At 40.3% G+C, this 26901-nt stretch overlaps 2 protein-coding genes across 2 annotated transcripts in view; both read left to right on the top strand.

Moving 5' to 3' along the window:
- Positions 1 to 6367: 6367 nt before the first annotated feature.
- Positions 6368 to 13190, top strand: LOC145446818 (chitinase-3-like protein 1). Its single transcript, XM_080325192.1, has 12 exons — positions 6368 to 6493; positions 6559 to 6616; positions 6718 to 6875; positions 6959 to 7114; positions 7869 to 7997; positions 9306 to 9427; positions 10362 to 10494; positions 10564 to 10640; positions 10713 to 10821; positions 11329 to 11439; positions 11507 to 11619; positions 12750 to 13190. The coding sequence occupies exons 2-12, from the start codon at positions 6559 to 6561 to the stop codon at positions 13054 to 13056; spliced, it is 1473 nt and encodes a 490-aa protein (XP_080181318.1). The 5' UTR covers positions 6368 to 6493; the 3' UTR covers positions 13057 to 13190.
- A 2668-nt stretch (positions 13191 to 15858) lies between these two features.
- LOC145446714 (putative chitinase 10) overlaps positions 15859 to 26901 on the top strand; it is a 36650-nt gene continuing 25607 nt past the window's right edge. Inside the window, exons 1-8 of the mRNA XM_080325066.1 lie at positions 15859 to 15948; positions 16020 to 16077; positions 16962 to 17113; positions 17348 to 17503; positions 22530 to 22658; positions 22801 to 22925; positions 25138 to 25414; positions 26400 to 26579. Of these exons, the coding sequence (XP_080181192.1) occupies positions 16020 to 16077; positions 16962 to 17113; positions 17348 to 17503; positions 22530 to 22658; positions 22801 to 22925; positions 25138 to 25414; positions 26400 to 26579 (1077 nt within the window). The 5' untranslated portion in view covers positions 15859 to 15948. The remainder of the gene's footprint in view (positions 15949 to 16019; positions 16078 to 16961; positions 17114 to 17347; positions 17504 to 22529; positions 22659 to 22800; positions 22926 to 25137; positions 25415 to 26399; positions 26580 to 26901) is intronic.

Below are 26901 nucleotides of genomic sequence, written 5' to 3' on the forward strand. Positions count from 1 at the left end.
GACTTCTGTAACTATTGGTGTAGGGCTCCAGTCATGGAAGGAAAGGAGAAGAGTTGATTGGTTTGCTCAGAAATGATCCCCGACGCCTGACTTCTCATATCACTGAGAGCTCAAAGTGCTGTTGGCCTGTGTAATGAAACAGTTGCCGTAATTTTATACTTGCTCGCTCACGCATTGAAACAGAGAGTTTGGTTCACTTGTGGAAGGGTTTGAAGCAGGGATATCTAGAACTAGGAGTTCTAGATATCCCTGGGTTGAAGGTGCAGATACCGACTTGGCAACGTATGCGATGCACGCTCCATGAAGGGATTTACTTGCGCCACTGGAAGTTAGGTATTCTCACAAAAAACAGTAACTGCAATGTTTCATAATGGATAAAAATGTACTAAATGCCCGTATAAGACTGGTAAATGGGCTATAGTAGCCTAAATTGAATAGTAGCCCACAAATACACGGTGATAATGTTCTGCGGCCCGCAGCCTCTTTCGCTGTTAAAATGCGGCCCGTTATACGTGGGAAGTTGAGAACCAGGGCCGTAACAGCACTTCGTCAGCCCCCCCCCCAAAACGTTGGTCTTGGGCCCCCCATATGGTGATAAACCGAACTTCTGGGGGGCTTCGCACCCCAGACCCCCCTCTGGCTTTGCGCTGTTTATCGCTACTTGTCGTCTTCATTGGGTGTCCTTTTCGGGAGCCAGCTTTTCTCGCCTAAACGCGCGAAACGCGAGAAAATATTATAGTTTGTAACTGAAATCGGTCAATATGATCGGGAATTGCACATGCATATATATCGCTATCAATTTTATCCTATCTCTGCTCCTCACGTAATCTGATTTACTGGGAGAGCTGAGTGAGGTGTGTTTGAAAAGGTAGGTCCCCTTGATAATAATTAAACATCTTCGGGTGTATCCCCGTTGGCAGGAACGAAACGGCACTTCGTCAAGCCCCCGCCCCCCCAAATACAAAATAAAAAACTTGAAGTCAAGGGCTCCCATAGGGTGATAAACTGTTCGCTTTTGTCACGAAATTATAATTGTACTACCCAGTGAGCCACTTGAAATCGCGCATTGCGAGAAAACTTTTCGACAAAGTTGCATAAATTTTCAAAAAATACTCTATAATTTATAAAAATTCACAAAATAATTTTGGGCCCCCTTCGAGCTCGCCCCCCCCCAATTGGGGGGTTTGGGGTGCGGCAGCTACGGCCCTGTTGAGAACCCCTAGTCTATTGTCTAGGACCGACGTGGTTGAAGGTGACGTTTCGTGAGGAGAATTTATAGGCTACAACTTCGAAACATTTTCGCGCGATTGCAGGTTGCCAGATTTCTTGATTATTGGGTACCCTTCAAAAAATAATACGTATGATTTATCGTATCGAGTATTTTGGCGTCGGCAATTGCTACGCCACGACTCACCAAGACATATGACGTTTATGGCTATTTAACATCCGACTCCGTGGAGTGTGCCAGAACGATCAGCAGCGAGAAAACCTTGGCCGAAAAGACTGCCCTTATGCTGACCGAAAATTTCAATATCTATACAGATTTTTAATTGTCCGTGGGCTCCTAAATGGTTGGCGCCGAATGTTCCTGTCCTGTCAATCTGAACCCCAAGATACAAATGCCGTCGCCCCGCAAGGGTAGAAATATTTGCCAGTGAGGAAATACCAATTTGAAATCGTATGCGCCTTTTGGTTTATTACGTTTGCACAATTTCAATAGCAGGGATGGCATGAACCTATGTAAAGTTCAGATTCGCGTGAATTCCAACCCTACATTTCAGTGAAGTGATGTGTTATTGTACATTGTTCAGGAACTGGTACACGCTAGCGACTAGGGATGGTGTGAACCTCTGAAAGGTTCAGGTTCGTGTGAACGCGAACCTTTTTGAAAGGTTCTGTGTGAACACGAACGTGAACCTCGTGACGTCACGTGACGTCATATTGCTAATTCCAACCCTATCTTCCAATGAAGTGATCGCCTATATTAATGTTCACGATACCTAGCGAAGACTCGGTCCACATAATGCCACAATGCTGAAGCACATATTGACGTTTTAAACGTCGCTAAATGTATCAACAGCGGTAATCAAAGGATATAATAATTGCGTAAAATCAATACATTCCGTCGCTTTGTCAACAGTTTCGACGAGGACTTACCAGGGAATATAAGCTTACGCCTTAACGGTCTTAGCCAGACCGGACAATGTGTTCGGAGTATTGCTACATTGATATTGAGCAGAGTGTACAACGGGTTTCTATACTCGCTACCGATACCACCACCAACAACAAGTTATGCAGCAGTAGCAAGCACCTTAATCGCACGGATTTGGTTTTAATGATACAATAAACATATGAAGTCAAGATTGACCCCGTACGCCCGTTCGATTTTTACATCAGAAGACGATATCAATGTCATTGATTGGTTGAATAAGCATCATTCGCTGACTACGTACATCGCTCGTGATGTTGTGTGATTGCGGGTCAAGCTCACAGCAGAAAGTCACTAAATATTCACAAACGGAAAGTTGGTTATTCCGAGAAAATATTTGTAACAAAGCAACTAAAACTTTTAAGGTTGTCGAGGTGCATGCTCATTAAGCGTTGATTTTTTATGCTTCCAGCACCATGCATGGAGTGGCCCGTATAGTTGAAATGCAATAAATTTGAGCCAAAGATCTTGTAATGGAGTGAAAATTACAATTTACCAAAAGGTTCACAGTGCAGAACCTACCAAGGTTCTGTTGTGAACGCGAACCTCTAAATTTCCGAGGCTCACACACAGAACGCGAACGTGAACCTCACGTTCACACCATCCCTACTAGCGACGACTCAGGCCACAATGCTGAAGTACATGCTGGCTTGCAAGGGAGTATAAACTTACGCCTTAACGGCCAAGGCCAGACCGGACAATGTATTCGGCGTCTTGGTATATTGATATTGAGCACAGCGTAACACGGGTTTCTATACTCTATTTCCCCTTTAACATGTTATACCGCAGCCAACACCCCAATCGGAGGGATTTCGTTTTTATGATACAGTAAACATCAAATGAAGATGGATCCCGTAGGCTACGCCTGTTAGATCTTTTACATTATAGACAACGACGTATTCTTCACATCAATTTCATTGATTGGTTAAATATGCATCATTGACTGACTATGCCTTACCTACATGTAGCGTATTTTTCTCTTGATTTCGTGTGATTGCGGGTCAAGCTCGCAATAGATAGTCACTTAATATTAACTTTTGTAACAAAGCAAGTAAAATTTCTGCGACTGGTAAGGTACATACTCGTTTAGTGTTGAATTTTTATGCTGCCAGCGCCATGCATAGAGTGACCCAAAGTTGAAATGCACAGAATTTCAACGAAATATATTATAATAATGTGAAAAATTGTAATAGATGGAAATGGTCCACAGTGCAGAACCTACCAAGGTTCATTTGTGAAGGTGAACCTCTAAATTTCTGAGGTTCACATACAGAACGCGAACGAAAACCTCGCATTTACACTATCCATATTCAATATCTTTTGACAAAGCAGACAGTAGGATTACCATATTTTGGAATCAGGAAAGTTCATCAAATCATATACGATCGACCGCGAAAGGATCATCGCTCTATCAAATATGTAGGACCTGAACGGAGGAACAGTATCTCTCCGGCTATCCGACAGTCGACGGGCAAGGGCATGTCCGCATTTAAATCGAAATATAACCAGTTTATACTAAATGAATATTACTCCGTCCTCAAGATTACCGGACCACGACTAGGGCTGGGCAAAATCGAGTACTCGAGTGATTCGATTCTGAATCACGCAATATGCTTCGAGTCGAGTCGAGTAATCGAGTATCACGAATTATGACGTCATAACAGAATGTAATACGTCAAAGTTCAAATATGTACCGTTTATGCCACCAAAAAGAATATGATGGCTGTTATCCATCTCATAAACGATAATTTGGTATTTTTTCAACCATACCGATTTTATTCGACTTGGTGACAATGTTGTGGGATAATCAGGACTTCGGAAATGTGCTACGTCCGGTAACCTTCGTAGCTTTGTACTATATGTTTCGTATGTTCAGTACTCGAAAAAATCGTCTTTTACTACTCGACTCGAATCATTAAAATTATTACTCGATTCAGATTCGAGTACTCGAATCATTGTGCCCAGCCCTAACCACGACCTTACCTATCGATATCCCCTTCCCTGTCATGCCATGCATCCCATTTTTTGTCGGTTTCTTTTCTATAATATATTCTTTTGCTTTTCCTTCAGTGTGCATGCATCGTCTTTACATCGCCTAGGCCAGGTGGCTGTCTGATTACAAAGACTACTCCAAGTCGTTTCGACACCTTTCTATCCTTTCATTGTATCGCAATTTTTGTGGTGTATTGAACTGATAAAAATTGCTAATAAACCGAACTAAACTGAGATTGATATTATGGGATTATTATAGCATTTAATTGTTCCAGGGTTCCAGCTGATACATTTGTTGACGTTTAAAAGTCAACAAGTAGTCCAGCATTTGTGACATAATTTACCCTGCGTCGTCACTAGTTTAGGGTTGCTATATTTTTGGAAATCAAATTCCGGACGCTCTTTAGCGCCCACTAGCGGATTTCGAAATGAGGTATGAGCGCATTGTGGATCAATATGACGTCACACAAGCTACGCTTTGTCTATTAACGAGAGGTGGTCAAGATCCGGTTCAGGAGTTATGTAGTTGTGTGTTGCAGGTTGTAACCAGGGCCGAAGCCATATTATTCATCCCCTCGATCCTTCCCGAATAAACACTGATCTTGAGCCCATCGATGCAACTTCTGGGACTTACTATATGCATTTGGTTTCTATATACATCTGGTCGTTATATGATTTGAATGAATTATGACAATAATATTGGTTCTTCCATATATTACTATATAAGTTGATCCTCTCTCCGCTCACATGATCGGAGTTAGCGGTAAAGCTGGTGGAGGATGAGGACTTCTCAAAATGCAAGTAGCGTAATTGTACATCGTTAAGTCATGTCCAAACGGCCTAAACCCACTCTATGAATATACCGTTATCTTGTAATTGCGATAACAATTAGACTCAATTCTGTAACTGAATTTTATTTATTTATTTATTTATTCCAAGTACTAAGAAGAACATATCTTATGACCACAGTGATGTTGTTTGTTGTTTTGTCTCATTTTATATGTTACAATAATATTACCACTGTGTACATGGGTCAAATTGTCTGATCACACTGTTAACTATGATAACCGTCCTTCACTAGTGTTGCTGTCTTTTATTTACTTTTGTTTATTTCGTTTCTCTTTGCGGTGCTACTCGACTGAGAGAAGAAATTGATTCCTTTAATATTATTAATATTGCTAATATGCTTGGGTGACTCCGGCCTAGAAGACTTCGGTTATATCGGGTCTCCCAGTCTATACCATGTAAAATATAGTAGGAAAATTTAAAAAATGTATACTATTGGACGTGAATTGTTTGTGGACATTGCCTTTACTATATTTCATGGTTGACGAATAAAAGAATTCTCTCTCTCTCGTAGTTTTGCGAAGGTGGTTGTCCCTTAAAACCAATATATGTGATACTAAATCGTGCGAAGCGCGAAGAAAAATTTTATGTAGCATAAATCTGCACAAAATAATATTGGTCATGTTGATTTAGGAAAAACTTTTGAGCTTACTTCAAAATTCCGGACATTTAGGCATATTTTAGAAATTCCTCCCGGACGCAGTTTTAACAGTAAAATTCCGGACATGTCCGGGAAATTCCGGACGTATGGCAACCCTACGCTATAGTTATCGTGAACATTATTTTATTATTTCACTGAACTGTAGGTAGGGTTTGAATTAGCAATATGACGTGATAGGTTCACGTTCGCGTTCACATATAGAATATTGCGGCAAACAATACGTTCATGTTGCCATTTCCAAAGGTTCGCGTTCACGCTAACATGGTCCATAGCCTACTACTCCAGTAGAAGTTTAGATCCTTTCCACTTGAGTAATATCACCAGTAGATATAATAGTCCATGCATAGTTTGCAGCACGTTGCGGAGTCTAAAGCACGCAGTTTGAGAGCATGACTATTTTATTATATATGACATCGTTCAAACCAGGATAGGTAAGGTACGGATTGACCCATGGATATGTTAGTTTTCTCGTTTATCACCAAGTGGCAGTGACGTAAATGGGTTCATCAATATCCAGATCGGAACCTGTTTGCGAGGAATTACAAAAGGTAACGAAGGAACTTGAAAGAAATCGTCAAACAGGTATATAACTGACTTTACGGATCTCATCAAACGTTAATGACCTGTCGCAAAATCGATAGCCTATAACTTTATTTACTTTATATCGTTTTTAAAAGTTTCGTTTTTCTATAAAGGGGCGATCGGCGAGCGCTGAAACTTCACAATAGTGGCAACAAGTCTGATCGCTACATAAAGTTAACGAAGACTGACGTCTACCGATAAAGGTAGGATATCAATCCGTTTCAACTTCAAGTGAAACTTATCGTTTATCTTACGCAATTAATTTCAGATGAGGATTCTCTTGGCATCGCTTCTTGCGGTGACGTGCTTTTTATCGTCTGCACAAGGTACAGAATATTCTGAATATACATCAGACCATTGTTTTTTATTGTGTTCATTTTTGTGTACTTCAAAAATTGTGTTCATCTTACTATTTAAATCCATTTAGGCGAAGCCGTGCCACACGGGCAGAATTTTGTGTGCTATTATACAAACTGGGCTCAATACCGCCCGGGAAAAGGAAGGTTCCTCGGAGCAGAGCATGTCGATCCTTTTCTGTGCACTCACATCGTTTTCTCTTTCATCGAGATTGGAAGCGATAGCAAGGTCAGTGCAGGATTTCAAATACGCTAATCAAGAACTTACTGCGCCACCTATAGTAAAGCCTCTTTCGACCGCGTCTCTTGCAGCTGAAATTACGGGAGTGGAATGACGAGCAAACGATCGCTAACCTTCTGACCCTAAAGAGCACTAACCCGAGTCTTCTGCTCACCGCAGCCGTTGGGGGCTGGAACTTCGGCACTGCAGAATTCACTAAAGTATGCGAGACGGAGGGAGCCATGCGGGTATGTCAAAAAATACGGTGCTACACGCGGGAGTAACTTATCTAAATTATTACACTCAACCGCTCCGACTACTTTGATTCCATGATTAATGAGATTCTATTTTGTGCCTGGTAGCCATGTTGTCGTTTATGGATTTTTTGGGCCGGATTCGCGCAGAATACAACCGTAGAATTCCTAATTATATGCTATGAATATATGTACTATATTTTATTTTGCTTTCAGTTTCGAATAAAATAACGGGAAATTTTAGTAGTACAAGCAGAACAACTCGGCTAGCTATACGTGCGTACAAGTGTTCAACTGGTTAGTGTCTGTAATCATGGCAGAACTGACCCTTGTGATAATTAAGGAAAATGTTATTGCTGCTGCAAAACTACCTCCCAAATACACCTGGAATGCTTCCCTAATACAACGAAGGATAATAGAGATATAAATTGTGCTAGCTGCTATGCTTCAAGGCTACGGATACCAGTGCATTCTGCACGGCCACTGATACCATAATATGCTTGATTTTCTAGAACACGAAATAATGACAAAATTCACGGATAAATATAGAATACAAATATCTATTCAACAGGCGTTTACCATTAACATACTCAACAAGACGAATTTATTGATACTATATGGGTAAATTTACGTATATTTTTAACGCGAATCGAAGAATTAGGATTAGCTATTTTATTTGAATTTCTGCATGATTACACTCCGATCTGAATTATTAAAATATGCAATCGTTTATTTATGTAACAAACAGGACTTTGCTCAAGACGCCGTCGTATTCCTGAAAAGATATGGCTTCGACGGGCTTGACATGGATTGGGAATATCCCGGAAGCAGAGGATCGCCAGCTGTGGATAAGCAAAGATTTACGCGGCTGTTGGAAGTGAGATCACGTATTTGTTATCGTGTAGTGCCATGCCCGATATCTCACAACAGCTTAACTTAAACTGTTATGTCGAAGGGAGGGGATCTAGCTCTTTCCCGTTTAATTTTTCAAAAACATATATATTGACAAGGGTTAATATTCAGAAGTAATAGGGAATAGACTTGTAAATGGCTTGACAAATATCCCTTTTTGCGTCGTAAATCTCATGATGGAACGTTCTGTCGATGCGCGACGTGACATTGGGGAAATTAGCGATTGCGATGCTGGAGAGCTTCGACTGTAAGAACTGTTTAGTAGGGATGGTGTGAACCTCTGAAAGGTTCAGGTTCGTGTGAACGCGAACGTGAACCTCATAACGTCATGTGACGTCATATTGCTAATTCCAACCCTATCTTTCAATGAAGTGATAGCCTATATATTAATGTACGCGATACCTAGTGACGGCTCGGGTCACATAATGTCACAATGCTGAAGTACATATTGGCGTTTTAAATGTCGCTAAATGTATCAAATGAGGCAATCAAAGAATATAATATGCTCCCATAAAATCAATCTCCTCCATCGCTTTGCCAACAATTTCGACGAAGACTTACAAGGGAATATAAGCTTACGCCTTAACGGTCTAGGCCAGACCGGACCCCGTACGCCTGCTACATTTTAACATCAGAAAACGATATCAATCTCATTGATTGGTTGAATAAGCATCATCCGCTGACTACGTATTTCGCTCGTGATGTTGTGTGATTGTGGGTCAAGCTCGCAGCAGAGAGTTACTAAATATTCACAAACGGAAAGCTGTATATTTCGAGCAAACTTTTGTAACAAAGCAAGTAAAACTTTTGAGATTGTGAAGGTGCACGCTCGTTTAGTGTTGATTTTTAATGCTGCCAGCGCCATGCATATAGAGTGGCCAGCAGTTGAAATGCAATAAATTCGAACCAAAGATGTTATAATGAAGTGAAAATTGTAATATATGAGAAAGGTTCACAGCGCAGAACCTACCAAGGTTCTGTTGTGAACGCGAACCTCTAAATTTCCGAGGTTCACACACAGAACGCGAACGTGAACCGCACGTTCACACCATCCCTACTGTTTAGACTGTTTAGAGTCAAGTGTACCTGTTTGATGCTGGTGTGATCAGACTAGATGACCTTCACGGTCTTATCGATCATTCCTATCTAATACCGAATACTGTGCATGCATATTTTCTGTACCACCACCACTGCCGTGTGTTATGTATTTTGGTTTGATGAAAATAAAGACTCTCTCTCTCTCTCTCTCTCTGTACGGGTGTGAATTTCGCAGATATTGAAAGAAACCTTCGAAGCAGCTAGGTCAACGCAAACGCCGCGATTACTTCTGACTGCGGCTGTCGCTGCTGGTCAACCCACTATCGATGCGGGATACGAAATCGAAAAAGTTTGCGGGTATAAGTTTTGGCATATCATTTATGTGGAGACAAGAATAGCATTTGTAAATAGTCGAATGTCTACGAATGTTGTAAATGTCTATGAATGCCGCAATGCAAGACATCCTTACCGTCCAGGGCTCTAGGCGTATTCAGCGAATGTTAAAACCAAGCACCCTGAAACTGGAGATTTGCATGAACACAATATAGCCCAGTGGTTCTCAACCCTTTCTTATAGCGCGCACCACTTCGAGGTTCTGTGATTTTGCTGCGTAGCAACAAATTCAAGAAAAACTTAACTTCACTCTAAATGTAAATAGGATTATTAACATAGGAGGATTAGCAAATAAGTCAGCCTGGAAATTTTTAAGCAAATGCCGCCCACGAGCTAATCCGCCCCTGATTATTATTCATAACACACACATTCACACTCCAACAAGGCCATATTTAATTTGACGATTCCACCTGTTTCTCCTATACAAGCTGATTTGGACGAGTGCAACGGAGTCGAATGAAGTTTAAAAGTATTTAACTATGCATTCGATGAAGACATTTCTTACATTAGGAAAAATTCGTTAGCGATTCGTGAAAACTGTAATTTTGCTTAAAAGAGAAATGCATTTATTGCGTACCAGCTGAAATGACTTCGCGTACCACTATTGATGCCCGTACCACGGGTTAAGCGCCACTGATATAGCCCAAAGGCTATAGTTTAGGTGACAGGCTACCAAAGTAAACATGCACTCTATAAGATAATCCTGAAGTTAGTTGGATCATGGTTGGAGTTACAAAACCATGGAGAAATTTTCTCAGTATTAATGAAATTGTATCGAACCTATGAATTGCACAGCACTGGTACAGGCATACCAATGCATCTTGCAACGAAATTAATCATGTCGACAGAATGTACTTGGTTGAAATAGACTGATAACGAATAATCTTTTTTGCAATAGTCTCCTGGATTTGGTTCACCTGATGGCCTATGACCTTCATGGAGCTTGGGAAACGAGCACTGATCATAATGCAGCAGTATATTCTGTGGGAGGTGTATACAGCGACGGTGCGGACGAGAAAAACTTTTATGTGGCAAGTGCACGGTTTCTGCACTTCGGTAATGCAGAGTTTTGCTTATCTTTTTGTTTCGCACGCCGTTAGAAATACGCTTTGGAGTATTGGCTCAACAACGGATGTTCCAACGATAAAATGGTGTTGGGGATTCCAACTTACGGAAGGTGAACTGCTGTCTCTGCTAATTCATGTAACTTGTTGCAGTGCATAATTTTAATGCTTTTCTTATATTGCAGAGGATATACGCTCACGAACCCCAGTCAATATGGCTATGGAGCTGCTGCATCGGGAGCCGCGACAGCTGGGACGTATACCAGAGAAGCGGGCTTCCTCTCGTTTTATGAAGTTAGATGAAAATTTATTACCGGAATTCAGTTTTTATTTTTATTTTGTGAATTAGAAGTTGAGTTTCGTGGTAAATTTCGTTGAGAGGAATTGTTTCTCGTCATGTATCTGGCGGTATCGCTATGCTAAATTGCCCGTATCTGTCCGTAATATAGAATTCCACGCTCACGTGTAGTGATTTTTAGACCGACCAAGGTAGACTCTTTAACACCATACCGTCTGTGTCGGTGCCTTTGCCCGGCTCCTCCTAGCCACGCAAGCTGGGCATGCGCAGTGCGCATTCGGTGCTTAACACCGGCCTAGAATTGAAAGTGAGCCCTTCTCTGCGTCCGTAATCTGAAAATCATGAACAAAACGTTCAGGTCTGGCATAGATGATTATTTAAGTCGAAACAGCCGGATTAACAACTTAAACGTTGCACTCGTGAGACACTATGTCGCTACGGTTACTGATGACCTAATCTGGTGTCAGTGACAAACGCTTGATAGATATTCCGACGATTTTCAGATCTGCGATATGACCGGAATCAACATCTACAATGACAAGACAGCCTCTCCAGTTCTGGTGTCCAACGACCAATGGATCGGTTACGATAACGTAACATCCGTCATCGAAAAAGTAGGTTTCAGGAACTTGCATGTCATGGGGCGTGATAAAATGTCTAAGTTTCCGCTACTCTTGACAGACCAAGCTTCTGCAAAGTTACAATCTCGCTGGCGCAATGATCTGGGCCCTCGACCTCGACGACTTCGGTGGTTTCTGCGAAAGCACAGGGAAACAGAAATACGTGTTGTCGAAGTAAGGGAAATACAGTCAACCTTACACGGAATTGCAAACAGACAGTTAATTTGATTCGTTCCAATAATCTAAATACGATCGCCAAGGACTTTCTATATCAGGGGTCACCAACGCGGTGCCCGCGGGCCCCAGGTAGTCCGCGAGGACCAGACGAGTAGCCCGCGAGCCTGTTCTAAATCAGATCGAATAGCATCACTTACCAGTGAGCTTTTATTTATTTAGATTGATAAAAACATGTAACTTACAAATGGCAATACATATATATAAACACTAAGAATGGTATCCTCAATTACAATTAGTAAGACACCAACCCAACATGTAATCGAATCACAAGACTGAGGATACGGCACGCTGCCTATACAGGCGACATCATGGAATGCCATCCACGGTCTTCTTAAAATGGCGGTGGGTTCTGTTATGGTAGCTCGACGTACAGGGTAATGCCAAAGGAGTTAACAACATTACAACTTACGCAAAATTACCAATGACACAACAAATATAGGTGCAATGTTCGATAATGTATTCATTGCCGGGATACACGGGCTCTTTCGGCAGGCTATCATGGCAATTTCTTTCGCAAAAGTGATGCAAGCATATCCAAAAACTACTTTTTATTTTTCAAAATCCAAATTGTGAAAAGTATGTAATTCTGCCTTAAAATGTTACCTTGGTATGGAAGTAGTCAGCAAACATAATTACTTGAGTTGGAGATACACGTATGTAAACCTACTTGAGTAAATGGAAAATTTAGAAGTACCACGTTACTGACCAATTGACTATCTCGACATGGCACATCTTACCTTCGTATATAGTAGTATGATTTGGTTCATTTTAGTGCGGCGAATGAGTAAGTTCGGATACCAATTAAATTTGTTACAGCCGATATGCATGGCTTCAGCTACACAGTAGAAAAGACACTTCCATGATTGAGTTCTAGTAGTCGCTACAACTGTAACTGTGAAGCACACTGCACAGTGCGCACCCACTCAATCCTTCGTGGTAACCACATGCCCTATATTTTCTTTCCTAATGACTCATGCAGATCTTACGAAGTATGATAGCATTGGCTCACAGTGTCAAGATAATTATACGTTACGGCTACGTCATATATATTCCATTTTTCGAAACAGCGCAATAAAGGGACAGCTGCATACTTCTGGCAACGGGGTATCTCCATCAACAACAACCACTACAACAGTCGGAAATGGAGTCACATCTTCTTCCACGACTAAAGCAACTACTGGTACCACAACAACTACTACCACTACAGCTGGTTCATCTTCCGGCAATATTTGCGCGACTCAAGGCGATGGATATCACACTGACCCAGAGGACCCCAACAAATACCATCAGTGCAATGGCGCTCAACATTGGGAGTTCAATTGCGGAGCCGGCCTGGTGTTCGACGACACCATAAATGCATGCACCTATCCTTGAATCTATTGGCTTGTTAGAATCGGAAATATACATGTATATAACTGCTGTTTAATTGGTTGTTTTGGCATTATACATCGCACGTGATTATTTGTGTCAGTGGAGGGGGAAGCAAATCAATAAATAATTCGACAAAATGTGTGCAGTATTGAGCTTTCATACATAGCGGGGTGGATTTCAGCAATCAGCGATGCCTTTGAATTTGCTGCCGTGCGAAGATTGCTGCCTTGATCACATGAGTGAATTTTTTGAAGCTGAAATGGATATCACACCATGTCAATTTTTGTTCAGGAGGGTAATAACAAATTGACACGTCTGTCGATTTTCACTAAATAACAAATTTAATACTGGAGCTTGCAACTTGGTAGAAAATGAAAAGTCAGTGGGTACTTCAGAACACGCGAAGCTGATGATTTATTCCGTAGTTGAGGTCGCTCTAACAAGGCGGCACAGAATTCTCTCTCGCCCATATCACAACTGAAACACTTATCTTGAAAATGTTTGCGGATAAATTGTGGCTCTATTTCATTGCTGAGAATATTCTCACATGCAGCCATCGTGTTGGCCATGTATAGATAGCATACATTTCAAATTCTCCTGATCTCTTTCTCTCTCTCTTTGCCCCTCTCTATCTCTTTTCATCTCCACGTAAGTCTTGTGTAAGGATAAAATATCCGTTCCATTCCCCTGGTTCCCCCCTGGTTTCCCCTGGTCCTATACCAGGGGAAACGATTTGTGCGCTCGAATACGAGTTGAGTATAAATTGTACTGATTCGGTATATATAGCATAAGCATATTGATTTTTTCCGAAATCACCTCATTTTGCCATAGATATAGAATTATTGGTCACTGCAAGTGAAGTGGCGATTGATCATGCGAGCGAGTTGCATAGCACCCACAGCAATATATATAGGACGACGTCAAATCCAAGATACCAAGGGTGTCCAGTCCAGTCTACCCACAATACCAAGTAGCTTTGCATCACATAAAATGATTGCGAAATCCATCAGTTCTTATAGAAAAAAAGTCATTGGACTTTTGGTCATGAGGACAGTATAGCAATGCTATTGTTTTCGTATAAGATTGTGCATTTTCGTTTCACAAAGACTACATATATTTTATTTTTCATCGCCCATAATACTTTAATTGGCTTTTCCGTAGAAATGTGTCCAATCATTTAGATTTGATACAGTTAGAATGGAGTTATTTAAATCACTGAGTAATTTTTTTTCTAGGCCGAAGTTTCAAATTGCGAGCGGCAATTTATCTAGAAATTTTGATATTTTAGTGAAGACGAGATATCATGTCCAGTGGCGCTGCTAAATAGGCATATCGCACGCTGAGTAGTGCAAAGCAGTTATTGCAACCTTGCTCACACGTAAAAATTTATAATTGTATACATATGATCATAATCTGAATTCGACGAAAGCCTGGCATAAAGTTCAATGAAATATTTACTTGGAATAATGATCGGAGTTAGGACTGCACAGCAGGCCAGTGACCTTACATGAATCGTCAACTCGTCAAATGCCCGTAAGATCCGTGCCGCATATCCATTACTATAAATTAAGGCGATGTTTGCTGTTGAATTTATGTCGTGTCGTTAAATTATTGACGTTTCTTCGCCACATTTCATGTTCGGACAAGCCCAAAAATAGACTGCGAAACCGATGGGCTGGTCCGAAATTGGAATGTGCAGCACATATAGTAGGAAGCACGTTACAGTAAATAGAGGATTCTTAATTTGTGCTGCAACGTAAAGTCATTATAAGGAAACACTCATCCTCTCCCCACATGTGTATTTTTCCCATGACGAGCGTTCATGATAATCAGGTAAACTTGTGTCATTGTTATGCCAACGTCCCTCCCTTTCAATTTTAAGGAATCTGAATGCTGAGGTAATTTTCAAGCATACATATACGGAACAAGTTGTTGATTGTGATAACACCACCCGATAAGTGATGGAATAAGTCTAATCGTTGTTTGCGAACAAATGACGTGACTGCAATACTGTGATTCTTCACAAAGACCGAAGAAATCTGTGTGATATCACAAACAACAATATTTTGTAATTACATCACAATAGTGGTCCGGGAGAAAAATATTGTAACAACGAAACATTTTCGTATACACCGGGCATAAATTATGCTATATATACGTTAATGATACAAATCTCTCCTTTATAATTCATTGTGTGAGGGTGAACGCACAGCATACAGCGTTCTATTGTAAAGGCAGTAGTCGAGGCCTACAGGGTCGACGCCGCGACGAGAATAGAGACTTGGTGTGGGGACATGTGAGCCCCCGGATGAAAAGGCTTAAAACCCAAAAAAATGTTTATAGGATGGTGATGGTGGTGTCCGCGAAGATAATCGCTGATCGCGAAAGCGATTGTTATGGACGTGCAATGTTGACAAATTCTGCCTTTAAACCTTAGTTCAGACTCGTCTTTTCCTGGCCAATGTTTGCAAATACTGTTTCGTGTGGGCTCACGGTAACTGGTACCGAAAGGACTCATTTTATTGGTCATACGCTAAGCCAACGACACCTTTATAAATCGATGAGTTACATTGTCCAATGTCCTCATGTCCGCGAAACAGCCGATTGCAACAACGTTACGGAAACATTTATGTTTAAATGTAAGTTTAATGCATCGTGAAACTCTATAAAATTATTGACTCATTAAAGTTTAATCGCTTGTCTCGTCACGACGCTGTGAAAACAAAAATGACAACTTCAAATGTAACTTCCCGATTTTATGCTTTTTAATGATCCGAGACTTTCCATAAATGCAGCAGTTTTCAATTCAGATGTTCATAACGTTTGCGGTATAGCAGCAAGAGTTTGAATGCTGTACGACCATATCGAAAAAGAAGTCCATTCACAAATAGCAAGGTATGTGGTGTGACTATGGTGTTTATAAACCCTTGTATTCGAGTTAGTATTCGTAATTTTGCGTTTAACAGATGAGGAACGTGATTCCATCCCTGCTTGCAGTCACGCTGTTCGTGATATCCGTGCAAGGTATGAAGCAGCCGAAAACTGTAATAACTAGGGCAAGTTTTTGTTGCACTAAAAAACTGAGAAAGTTGCATTTGTTTTTTTAATTTTAACAAAAGTTGCAGAAGTTGCATTTTGACCACATTTTGCTCGGTTGACTAAAAAAAAAGACAATTTTCCGGCTCAGCTCCCGAAATACCCGTAAAAGCGTTATTTCGGTGCTGATTTACGGTGTTTCAGTCGAATTTGGCCGTGTATTTCACCGAAATCGAAAATACTTTCATGAAAAACCGAAAAAGTTGCAAAAATTTGCAAAAAGTTGCATGAAAAAAATGGACAAAAGCTGCAAAAAGTTTCACTATAAGATTCCTTTAACGAGCTTAAAACAGAATTCCACATCTAACGAGTATTTAGGAAGCTGCCGGAAGCTGTAAAAAAAAAGTTGCAAAAGTTGCAAAAACTTGCCCTAGTCATAACCAAGAATCGTATCGGGTTATCATGCATCTCGAGTCTGTGCATTACAACCCAGAACCCACTACACTTTGATTTTCGGGTGCGATTCGGAGTCAAAACCTGTTGACGAAATGCCGCACCTACCCAATACCCATTTAGATATTACACTGACATTGTAACGCATGGTTTGTTTCTGTAAAGTATGCACTTGACTCAGTGCAGCACTCGCCCCGTGTATATGTATGTATATCTGTTTGCAATCATTAAAATGTTATACTTCATGTGGATTAAACAATATTCAACTCAAAGCGATAATGACTTTATGTGACACACTGGCTCTTTTCAATTCTGAAATATACACTTCGTCTATACATTTCGTCAATTCATTTCAAGTGTTTTGTCAATTACGACTTTAAGTCTGTACACTAGCTCACCGAATTCTCGTACCCCTATAGGTGTGGAGCACGGGAAAAATTTCGTATGTTATTACACAAACTGGGCGCAATACCGTCCGGGCATCGGGAAATTCAAAGAGGCAAGCAACATCGACCCATACCTATGCACACACATTGTTTACTCCTTCATCGAGATAAACTCGGCAAATGAGGTGGGGTTTTGATATCAACATATATTAATAAAAAGTTAAAAATAAACTGTGTATAAAACTCTGTATAATTAGTTATTTTGTTGAACAATAATGCTTAATAAATTTAATGGGGTATCGCATTACTGTACGATTCCAAGGAAACACATTCGCTTCTGAAGAGTTTGCCGTCAATACATGTAGGCAACCTCATGATGTAGAACTCCCAAATTCAAAGGCAAAATACAAAATTTGTAGCTTTCACTTCGGGAGTGGAACGGCGACCAGCTGATTGCCGATCTCATCACTTTGAAACAAAGCAATCCAGACCTACTGATCACGGCTGCTGTTGGCGGCTGGAATTTCGGCACAGTGCCGTTTACAAGAGTGTGCGAGACTGAAGCAAAAATGGAGGTGAGAGCATTGGTCTATTTTCCTCCGGTATGAATCGAGTCTAACGGCTAGTAGCATTATTGCTGTTGCATTCTCCGCCGTTTAAACGGCGGAAGCAATCGAAATACTCTACACACATCCCTCAACTATGTATGGGGATAGGCGACTCCAAGGTAGTGCATAACTTTGTCAGGAAAGAAAAGAAAAAGGCGTCCGGAAATCCACTCAAGTGACGAACTACAGAGTCTGGTATTATGAACCCTCTGATTTTCAGTACTCTGCGACAACAATAAAAATAATTCAACAAAAATATAAATGCGAAATGCGAAATATATCTAAAGGTATACCGAATTAAAATGTGGTTCCGTTCCGAAACTATCGGAACTATATTGGCGAGTATATACTATAGATAGTCCGCGTCTTCGTCAGTGCGATAGAGGTGGTCGAAGTAATCAGCGTTGCTACTCAAGTAGAAGTAAAAATAACACCGTGAATTTCTACTCAATTGCAAGTAGAAGTAGCAGTTTCCAAGACTGGAAGTAAATAAGATCTGAACAGTATACTCAAGTAAGTTTCAAAACATAGATTTAGTCGATGAATCGCATGACACTTTCGGATTAACAAAATGCATCTTCTTTCACCAACTTCACAATTTTACGGATGAGCGTTGTATTCAGAGGTGGTCAAAGTAGTCAAGAAAGCTACTCAAGTAGAAGTAGAAGTAGCGACGGAAAAATCTACTCAAGTACGAGTAAAAGTACTTTTTTCATGAGCAACTTAAAACTACTTGAAGTAGAAGTAGAATTTACCGACTTTAAATCTACTCAAGTAAGTATGTAGTTGTGAAAACGATCGTAATTCGTTCGCATGGACTGTCAAAAGCTGCAAATAGAGCTACGCGAAAGGTATAGCGAGCTTGATTGATATTGATTTTTGATGCATCCAAGGTGTCAATTTTTGACAGAATAAGCAGTTGTCCACATCATGGGATGTAAATGATACCATTCCTATGGAAATACGACACTAATCCTTTGTTTACTCGAACACCCCGTTTTAGAGAATATCATGGCATGGTACCCTTCTCCATATAATAAATCCCCATATCAGACGACGAGCAATACAGAGAAGTTATGTAAGATACGGCTTTAACACTTTGCGCGATTGGTATACGTTAATTAGAAATATGGCAGATCTTAAATATGCCATGTAGTGTATAGCTTTATTTTCGGAAAATATGAGGCATTACTACACTTGCTTTTATACTTCAACATGTATGTTTTCCTAACAAAAGAACTGAAACTATAATTAGAACTCAACGTATAATACTCGTAATTAAAAAACATACAAATACTACTTCTAAAAAGCGGAAAATATATTTCATGTCTTTTGTCCAGAAAGTTTCAACGGCTGGTCTGCTAAAACAGGTCTAACGTTAAACAAGTCCACTTTTCCAGATTAGGACACGTCATGGGTTGCTAGGTATAATAGGTTATTGCTAGATTGCGAAACGATAGTTTCAAACTTTATGGAGGGCCATACTTACTGTGATGAAATATTTGGTATAGGTGATCATGCGGCGTGAACGGAACCAACCCGGTATCTAAATTATATTCAGCGATACTTTCGTTAAAACATATTTGTCACTCCAAATCTAACTGTGCGCTAAGCGCAACGAAAATTATGGGTATTACTTGACTTTTATGAAAATTATATGTTGGTACTACGTGAAAACAACCCCAAAATTCCTCAGCCTGTCTTTCTTATTAGGGTATTAAACTGCTTCTACTTGACAAACTGAAAATAGCGAAAAGTAAGTGAGTAGTTCACAAAATATTACGAAGTAGAAGTAGCGAAAAAAATATCTACTTGAGTAAGTACCAGAAGTAGAGGAAAACTACTTGAGTACCTCGATAAAGTAGAAGCACTTCGTTACTGACCATCTCTGGTTGTATCTAGGGTTGCATTGAAGCAGAAATCAATTAGAAAACAAACATGTTTAAAACAAGGCCCTTGTTTAAAACTTTTTTAAAGGCCATGACGTCGCAAATATTCAATTGTGACGACATAGTGGATTAAAAAATACCTCCTATGGCGAAAGAGGTTTCCAACCTCTGTCATATAAGGACCGAGAATGTCCTTAAACAGCAATAAATCATCATGCTACATTTTTATGGTCGGCGGCATCATCATCGGAACATTCATTCCGTACCAGTGCTCTATATATGCGCACTATAGCGGTACAACCGTCTATTTCGAGGTTACCAACCATCCCATTTCTTATACGTCGGCTATATCGGGTAATATTCGTCCGTAGGCTCATACAACATGTTTTTTGGAAAGTATTTACGCAATTATGGCATAATTATACAACTTACAAAAAAAAATTATTTCTTTTAATAGGCCCTTGTTCAAAATTCTGTTTAAAAAATGTTTTAAACCGAGTGTTTAAAAAACAAATTTGTTTTAAATACAACCCTAATTGTATCCAGTGACCATTTGAAGAGCTCCTGTAGTGTAGCAGTGGTCTACATTGTACGTACATCGTATGTCCTGTCACTGTCATTCTGCTTGTATGCACGTGGCTTATTATAAATTTTACTTCGCACTGTATTCGCGTTCATTGGGCATTGCCGTCATTATTTTAATACCAACCAAGTATGCTGATGGCTCGAACAATCCTCAATGATATATCCTCAATAATAACACTGGTCAACACATATTTTTAGGCAGACAAAGATCGAGTGGTTTTGGGTGTTCTGAAGGGCACTGATTCCGAATATAACATTGTTTTTTTTTTCAAATTTGCTATATTTTTGGAGATAATCCATTGGGCTATTTTGACTAAAATCTTATATTTTCGCTGAATGAGCCAGATCAAAAATTGACTCAGTCATACTATAAAGTTCAGAAATTCATTCTACTTGTTATTTTGACACGCTGAAGACTGTTTTAAATCAAAATACATCAACAGAATTATATTTTGGGGTATCACATTTATCATAATCGGAGACTATCGCGGATATCATGTACATAAATAAACTTCAATAATGTATATAAGTATTTGGCTAATTACTCAAATAACGTTGCATTAATTGAATCAGTTTTATTTCAACCACCTATTTTAAATTCAAAATAATCAGTTGAAATATAATAAGAATGACTTATCTTGAAGCAAAATTGGTTCTTGTACTATTTTCGTTGGTAAGCAATTTAGAGCAGTTTTTCGAAAGATTCCAGCAATAGTCTGCCATAATATGTTCGTCGCATCTGCACTGATATCTTTGTTTTGTTGTTTTCATTTATTGGTGGAACCTTTCCCCTTTCTATTCCCTCTAATCAACAATATTATCAGAAAATATATCAAGATGACTGAACAGTAAGTGAGATTTAATGCTCATGTTTGCCACAAGGTTTCCATATGCATATGTCAATTCTCGGACCAACTGTTTTTGTGGTTGGGTGCTTTGTGATATTCCAAAAAGTTTTATGTAGGCTAATACATCCTAGAAAGGATTCCATGCAGTGAGCAGTCTGAGCACCTTTCTTATTATGAAATTGTAATCCTCAGGCCGTATTCGGATCTGAGATCCATCAAAGATTCCAGATTTAAGCCTCTCGCTTGTTATGGATTCCAGGTATACCCAATTTGTTGCCTTTACGAAAAATTATCCATTTACAAGTGAAAAGAGATGAGACGCATATGAGTGTTTTAGTTAAGATTTCCAGCGACAAACTTGATAGCTTGATACTCCTCTTTCATGACGGTTGACCGACCAATTGGTACAGGAGACAATATATTTCCATTGTGCAAAAGTACAATTTTTAGACTTGAAAAACTGCTTTTTTAACTAACAAAGTTCTCACATCAGGTTATATTAATATTGATGGAATAACTGAGAGCGACATGAGTGTTCATCATAGTCAATTATCTATTCAGGCAGAGTATAAAAGTAAAAAAATCTACGATTTACTTGCTACCAAGTGAAATATTCAAGGGTAAATACAGTGATTTTAAGCTTTTTTAGGGGTTTAAATATTTTCGTTTTTAGAGTTAATCTGGCAAGACTAATGTGATATTCGTAATCAGCAACCTTGAAAACCCCACAAACGTCTCCCAGATATATTTTTTTCATTTTATTGACTACTGTATTCGTCAGATAATATAATCCGATAAAGACTCATACAATGTACAATGCGATAAGACACAATGTGATGTAATGAACAGATATGAGGATGCCGAACGACCAGTTGCGGTATCTTAATCTGACTTCCATCTAGACCAGTGGTTCTCAACCCTTTTCGACTCATCACCCCCTTTCCAAGCTCCACACCGATCATCGCGCTCGAAATATTGGAAACCGAAAAATGGGCATACAAACTGTAATCACCGGCGATTTGACTAAAAAAGGTCAACTTTTCGGCTCGACCTCGGAATTACACCTTTACAGCTAAATTTTCGTGGGTTGACTAAAAGGAAGGTCATTTCACCGACTTGACTCCAATATAGCCGTTTTAACTCACCGTCGCCCCCTTAGTTATTTTCGCCCCCTATCGCCTACTTCGTTATCCCCCCTAGACCACTAAATCGCCCGGGGGGGGGGTGATATCGTCCACATTGGGAACCACTGAACTAGACCTAGTGCCCGATGTCACAGTTTTATTCGATGTTAATCTCTCTTCTGCGGTTCTTCATGCTCTTTCCACTCCTTGTGATTGCGCTCTGTAATCATCCGAGTCTTCTACTGGACTTTTTTGTCGCCGTGAGAACAGCGACGCGAGGGAAGAGGAGCCCAGATAAACCTATCGCCACCACTACGCTAACTCCCTCTTACTCAAAACAATTCAACTGGTCCTTAACAATAATCATCGGGCTAGTATCCCATGCAGTGATGAAAGTGTCTAACTATATACCATCTCACAACAACTGCAAAGTAAAAGGCAATGCTTGTTATTCCACGCTTTTCTTTCGCGCAACTGGAAGGAGAAATCTATTTTTAAAATTGAATCGAAACACAATTGCCCATAAACTGACTGAATAATACTCCAGGCATTCGCCGCGAACTCAGTTACGTTCCTGAGGAAGTGGGGATTCGATGGTCTCGACATGGATTGGGAATATCCCGGAAGCAGAGGCTCGCCACCCGAAGACAAGGAACGATTCACCGTGCTTTTGCAAGTAAGAAAGAGTGGCTAGCGCTTTCGTTTGTCTCAATCCAATTCAATTGCGAAATGTTGACGTTGTTAGCTTTATATATATATATATATATTGGGCAATCGCGTTAGACATAGCCCGAACGCAAATTAATTTTCATTTACAGAAATTATTGGATGCGTACGAATCAGAGGCGGCAAACACAGGAAATGCAAGATTGATCTTGACAGCCGCTGTCGCTGCTGGCCAACCGACGATTGACGCGGGTTACGAAATTGCAGCTGTTTGCGAGTAAGTGTAGCATTCAAAACACAAACATCAATTCTATACTGGAAACAGAAAATTTTTGTAGCAGTATCATATGAGTATCAGTGTGCACGAACATTGCAATCATGTTTAGTATTGAAAGATTTTATCTGCTTTCAAGACTTCAGTTTTCGTCTGATGAGGCTATCTCTACGTTTAAATCCTGAAACATGGGTAGATGCTTCAGTAACCATGTTTTAATGTCTTTCCACTGCCTGGTTGTGGCAAGGATGACTGAGCCTTAATGGTGATGATCTTAGGTTTTCCACCTCGACATCTCACAAGGTCTTGCTTGCAGGCGGCTGTTCAATATCTTTGTAGTTTAAGTTGACAATTTGGTGGTAAGATTAAGCCTTGATGTTGATAACTGGAATTTGGAAGAAACTGATGCTCAATGTCGCTGTTTTTAGGTTTGGTGTCATTTATATATCTTCCTTCAAATTCATAATTGGAATTTGGTGTGGTGTGGTTGATGTGCGCATAGCTGTAATCTTGTTAACTGTAAATCTTCGGACGTTTCCCTCCTCGTCACCAAAGCATTCCCAGCAAAATATTTTCTGGATGTTCAAAATGAGCATTTCTTCGTAGCAAAGATAGTGCAAAGGAGTGAATTCGGGTATCAGTCAGCTTTGTGACACGGGAAACTATATTGTGGAAATTTTTAGCACCATCTACAATGGAATTGTGCATTTTTATTTCAAACCATAACGGAAAATAGACCTCCATGCAGAATCGAGCAAGACAGTTCAGATTTCTCGATGGACGACTCTGTCCCACATAGTAGGCCTACTTTGAAATTTGAGATGCGAGAGTCAACCAAATTGAATGAACGACGGGCCCAGCCTCTAAATATTGCAAATCTGGTTCCAATTTACGACTTTGAAGGAGGATATATAACTGAAACCAAACCCTAAAGCAGCAACAGTGACACCAGCATCAGATTCTTCCAAATTCCAGTTATCAACATCAAGGCTTAATCTTTCCACCAAATTGTCAACTTAAACCTCAAAAATGTTGAACAGCCGCCTGCATCGCAATCAAGACCTTGTCTGATCACGAGCTGGGAAACCTATGATCAACACCATTAAGACTCAGTTATCCTTGCCACAACCAGGCACTGGAAAGACATGTGACAGTGGTGACATAAGCATCTGCTCAATGTTTCAAGATTTAAACGTAGAGATAGCCTCATCAAACAAAAACTGAAGTCTTGAAAGCAGATGAAATCTTTCAATACTAAACATGATTTTATTGTTTGTGCACACTCATATGATACTACTACAAAAAAATTCTGTTTCCAGTATAGAATTGATATTTGTGTTTTGAATGTGTATTTTCAATTTTTGTGCTTTCATTCCGGAGCTTTGTGACAAGTATGATACAAACCCTACGACAGCATTTTGGTAAGAAATCTCATGAGGGCCGTTGTTATAAACTTACCGATATCTTGACGCTGCACTACCAATGGACGCTGTTTTAAATACAGTTTTAGCAGTCTCTATTCGATGCCCGAGCCTTATTAATGCTTGGAGGGGGTTTCATTTGTTTGGGCAAGTTTTGAAAAGTGGTTCTAATTGATAGGGTATGTTGCTCAGTCATAAGATCAATCACTACACGCTTTTGACATCGTACCCACTGCTTCAGTGCTTAATTTTACCTATAAAATCAGAAATTTGCTTGTAACTTTTTTCTGTTCATTTTCAAGAGTAAGTTCTATGGAAGTGAGATAGAAACATGTTGCTTCTGCATCTTTTAAGCCCAAAACTGACTTTCTAGTGTAAGTGATGATCAAGATATAGCGAAATTAGCTGTTTTTGGCTCGTTCGGTGAAATTGCACGACCACTAGAGGGTGTACGAACCCAAAATTATGATAGAATTTATTTGTTCACTATTTGGCACCACATATCAAGACCCTTTTTTGAAATTCAAAAATTTTCATTTTTCACTCCACCCTACTTTTCATACCTTTCATTTTCTACTTCCACTTGTAGTAGTTGATCTGTTTTGGAAATTGCTACTTCTACCTGTAATTAAGTAGAAATTTACTGCGTTACTTCTGCGTGAGTAACAATGATGACTATTTTGACCACCCCTGGTTACATCGTTGGCGTTTCACTGGCGACGACCATCCCACCAAGGTCCATACGTATGCAATTTTTCTCAAAAACAACAGCTCTTTTATGTTTCGGTCTCCAGTGATCGCAATAGATATCGATCCAGTAAAAATCGAGTATGCGCAGCACAACGCCCGGGTTTACGGCGTTGCGGACCGGATCGAATTTGTCGTCGGCGATTTTTTCAAGATAGCCCCGTCGCTGAAAGCCGACGTTGTGTTTCTGAGGTGAGTTTTTCTCTGTCATCCTGTTGCTGGAATTTATTTATCAGCCTAATTGCGTCTGCAGTCCTCCTTGGGGCGGTCCCGATTACTTGTCGAAAGACGTTTACAACATTGACGACATGGGCGTGTTCGGGTTGAAAGCGTTTCGACTTGCCAAGCAGATAACCGATGATGTGGCGTACTTTCTGCCGAGAAACACTGCCGTTGAAGAGGTTAGTATCTGCGTAATTATCGATAGCCGAATTAGCTTGGCACGCTCGTTGACACTGATACTGCCGGTGTAAGTTTTTGGTACTATCAACTCGCTGTCTTGCTTCGTCAGTTGCTGCGACTTGGCTGTGCCGATTTTGTACGGCACTGTACCTCTTGAGATCTCGTATATTAATTGTGAAGGATGCAGATATGACGTTGCTGACTTGCTGTAGTAACAACAATCAGCGATTCAAATATTTTCACCTCAAGACAGACGGGGATGTTGTTGAAACATTCAACAGACGGAGGGTGTTGAAACATCGTACCCCGGACTACAGATATTACTAGTATTAATGCCTGGTGCAATAGTGTTAGATCTTGATCTTCCAGCTGTCATTCTTCTGATTCTTTCCATTCTCTTGTATTCTTCCTTCCTCGGAACTTTTCTCCATCCTTTTTTTGCACAGACGCTGAACAACAGCGGAGTGGCGATCAAAAATTATAATACGGTAGCACAGTTCTCGATTGTTGAATAGAATGTGCTAAGCCCTAAAAATTCTGACGTGCGAAACAACTCGAGCACGCACTGCAGAAACTCGCGAATAGAATAGCTTGGATACACTCGAATGCTTATGGGCATTGGGGATGGGCGGCAAGAATCACAAATTCGAAATCGTCTCTTTCGAATATCGAAGCAATTGACAACCTTCACGAGTGCTTTGTATTGTTATTCTTCTCATATGGTAGGGCAATTTTTACTGGCAGCCTCCCTTTCAATAATCACGATAACCGACAAGACCGAGTAGCTTGAAACTTGCATACGATACGATAATCAAGCATGCACTGCATCAACTTATTCAGGTCGGAGATGTTTTGATGCGCTACTAATCACAGTACATTTGAGTTCATGTGTGATGTGTGTTTTCAGTTGATGCGTCTCGCTGGACCGGGAAACCGTGTTGAAATAGAACAAAATCTCCTGAACAACAAGTTGAAGACTATAACTGCCTACTACGGCGACGAACTGATAGATTGGGGACAAAATCAAAATCGCGTCTCTGAGGACGTGGACTTATATCTGGAAGAGCCGGACAGCGACGCCAAGCGAGTAAAAGGACATAGCGACGACGAGCCGAGTTGTGTGTATGACGACCTAGGTGCGGAAACTTTCGGGTAGACAATGCGTCTTCTTTAGCAATGTAGAGATCAAGTTCGGCGAGCAGGCAGTCGACTGTTTGGAATAGCTCGCAAATGTCGAGTTATGTTTATGTGTAATTGTGACGTCGCATATTTCCATGTGCACGCTTCAGCGTTCTCACAAGGCGTAGGCGCTCAAGACAACACTGCCGCTGTGGCTATTCCTGGGCGGCTGAAATTGGCTGTACTTCTCATACGTGAAGGCAATCAGCTAACCTGTCGTACGAGAGTGC

The sequence above is a fragment of the Botryllus schlosseri genome, chromosome 9 (assembly GCF_051294905.1).
Source record: "Botryllus schlosseri isolate E-star chromosome 9, Bs_hap1, whole genome shotgun sequence".
Taxonomy (NCBI): Eukaryota; Metazoa; Chordata; class Ascidiacea; order Stolidobranchia; family Styelidae; genus Botryllus; species Botryllus schlosseri.

Bases quoted from the DNA above. Each gene is read 5' to 3' on its own strand.
- LOC145446818 (XM_080325192.1), top strand. From the start codon at position 6,559: ATGAGGATTCTCTTGGCATCGCTTCTTGCGGTGACGTGCTTTTTATCG. The intron at 6,617-6,717 runs GTACAGAATATT...AAATCCATTTAG, and splicing joins CTTTTTATCGTCTGCACAAG to GCGAAGCCGTGCCACACGGG. The intron at 11,620-12,749 runs GTAAGGGAAATA...TTTTCGAAACAG, and splicing joins CAGAAATACGTGTTGTCGAA to CGCAATAAAGGGACAGCTGC.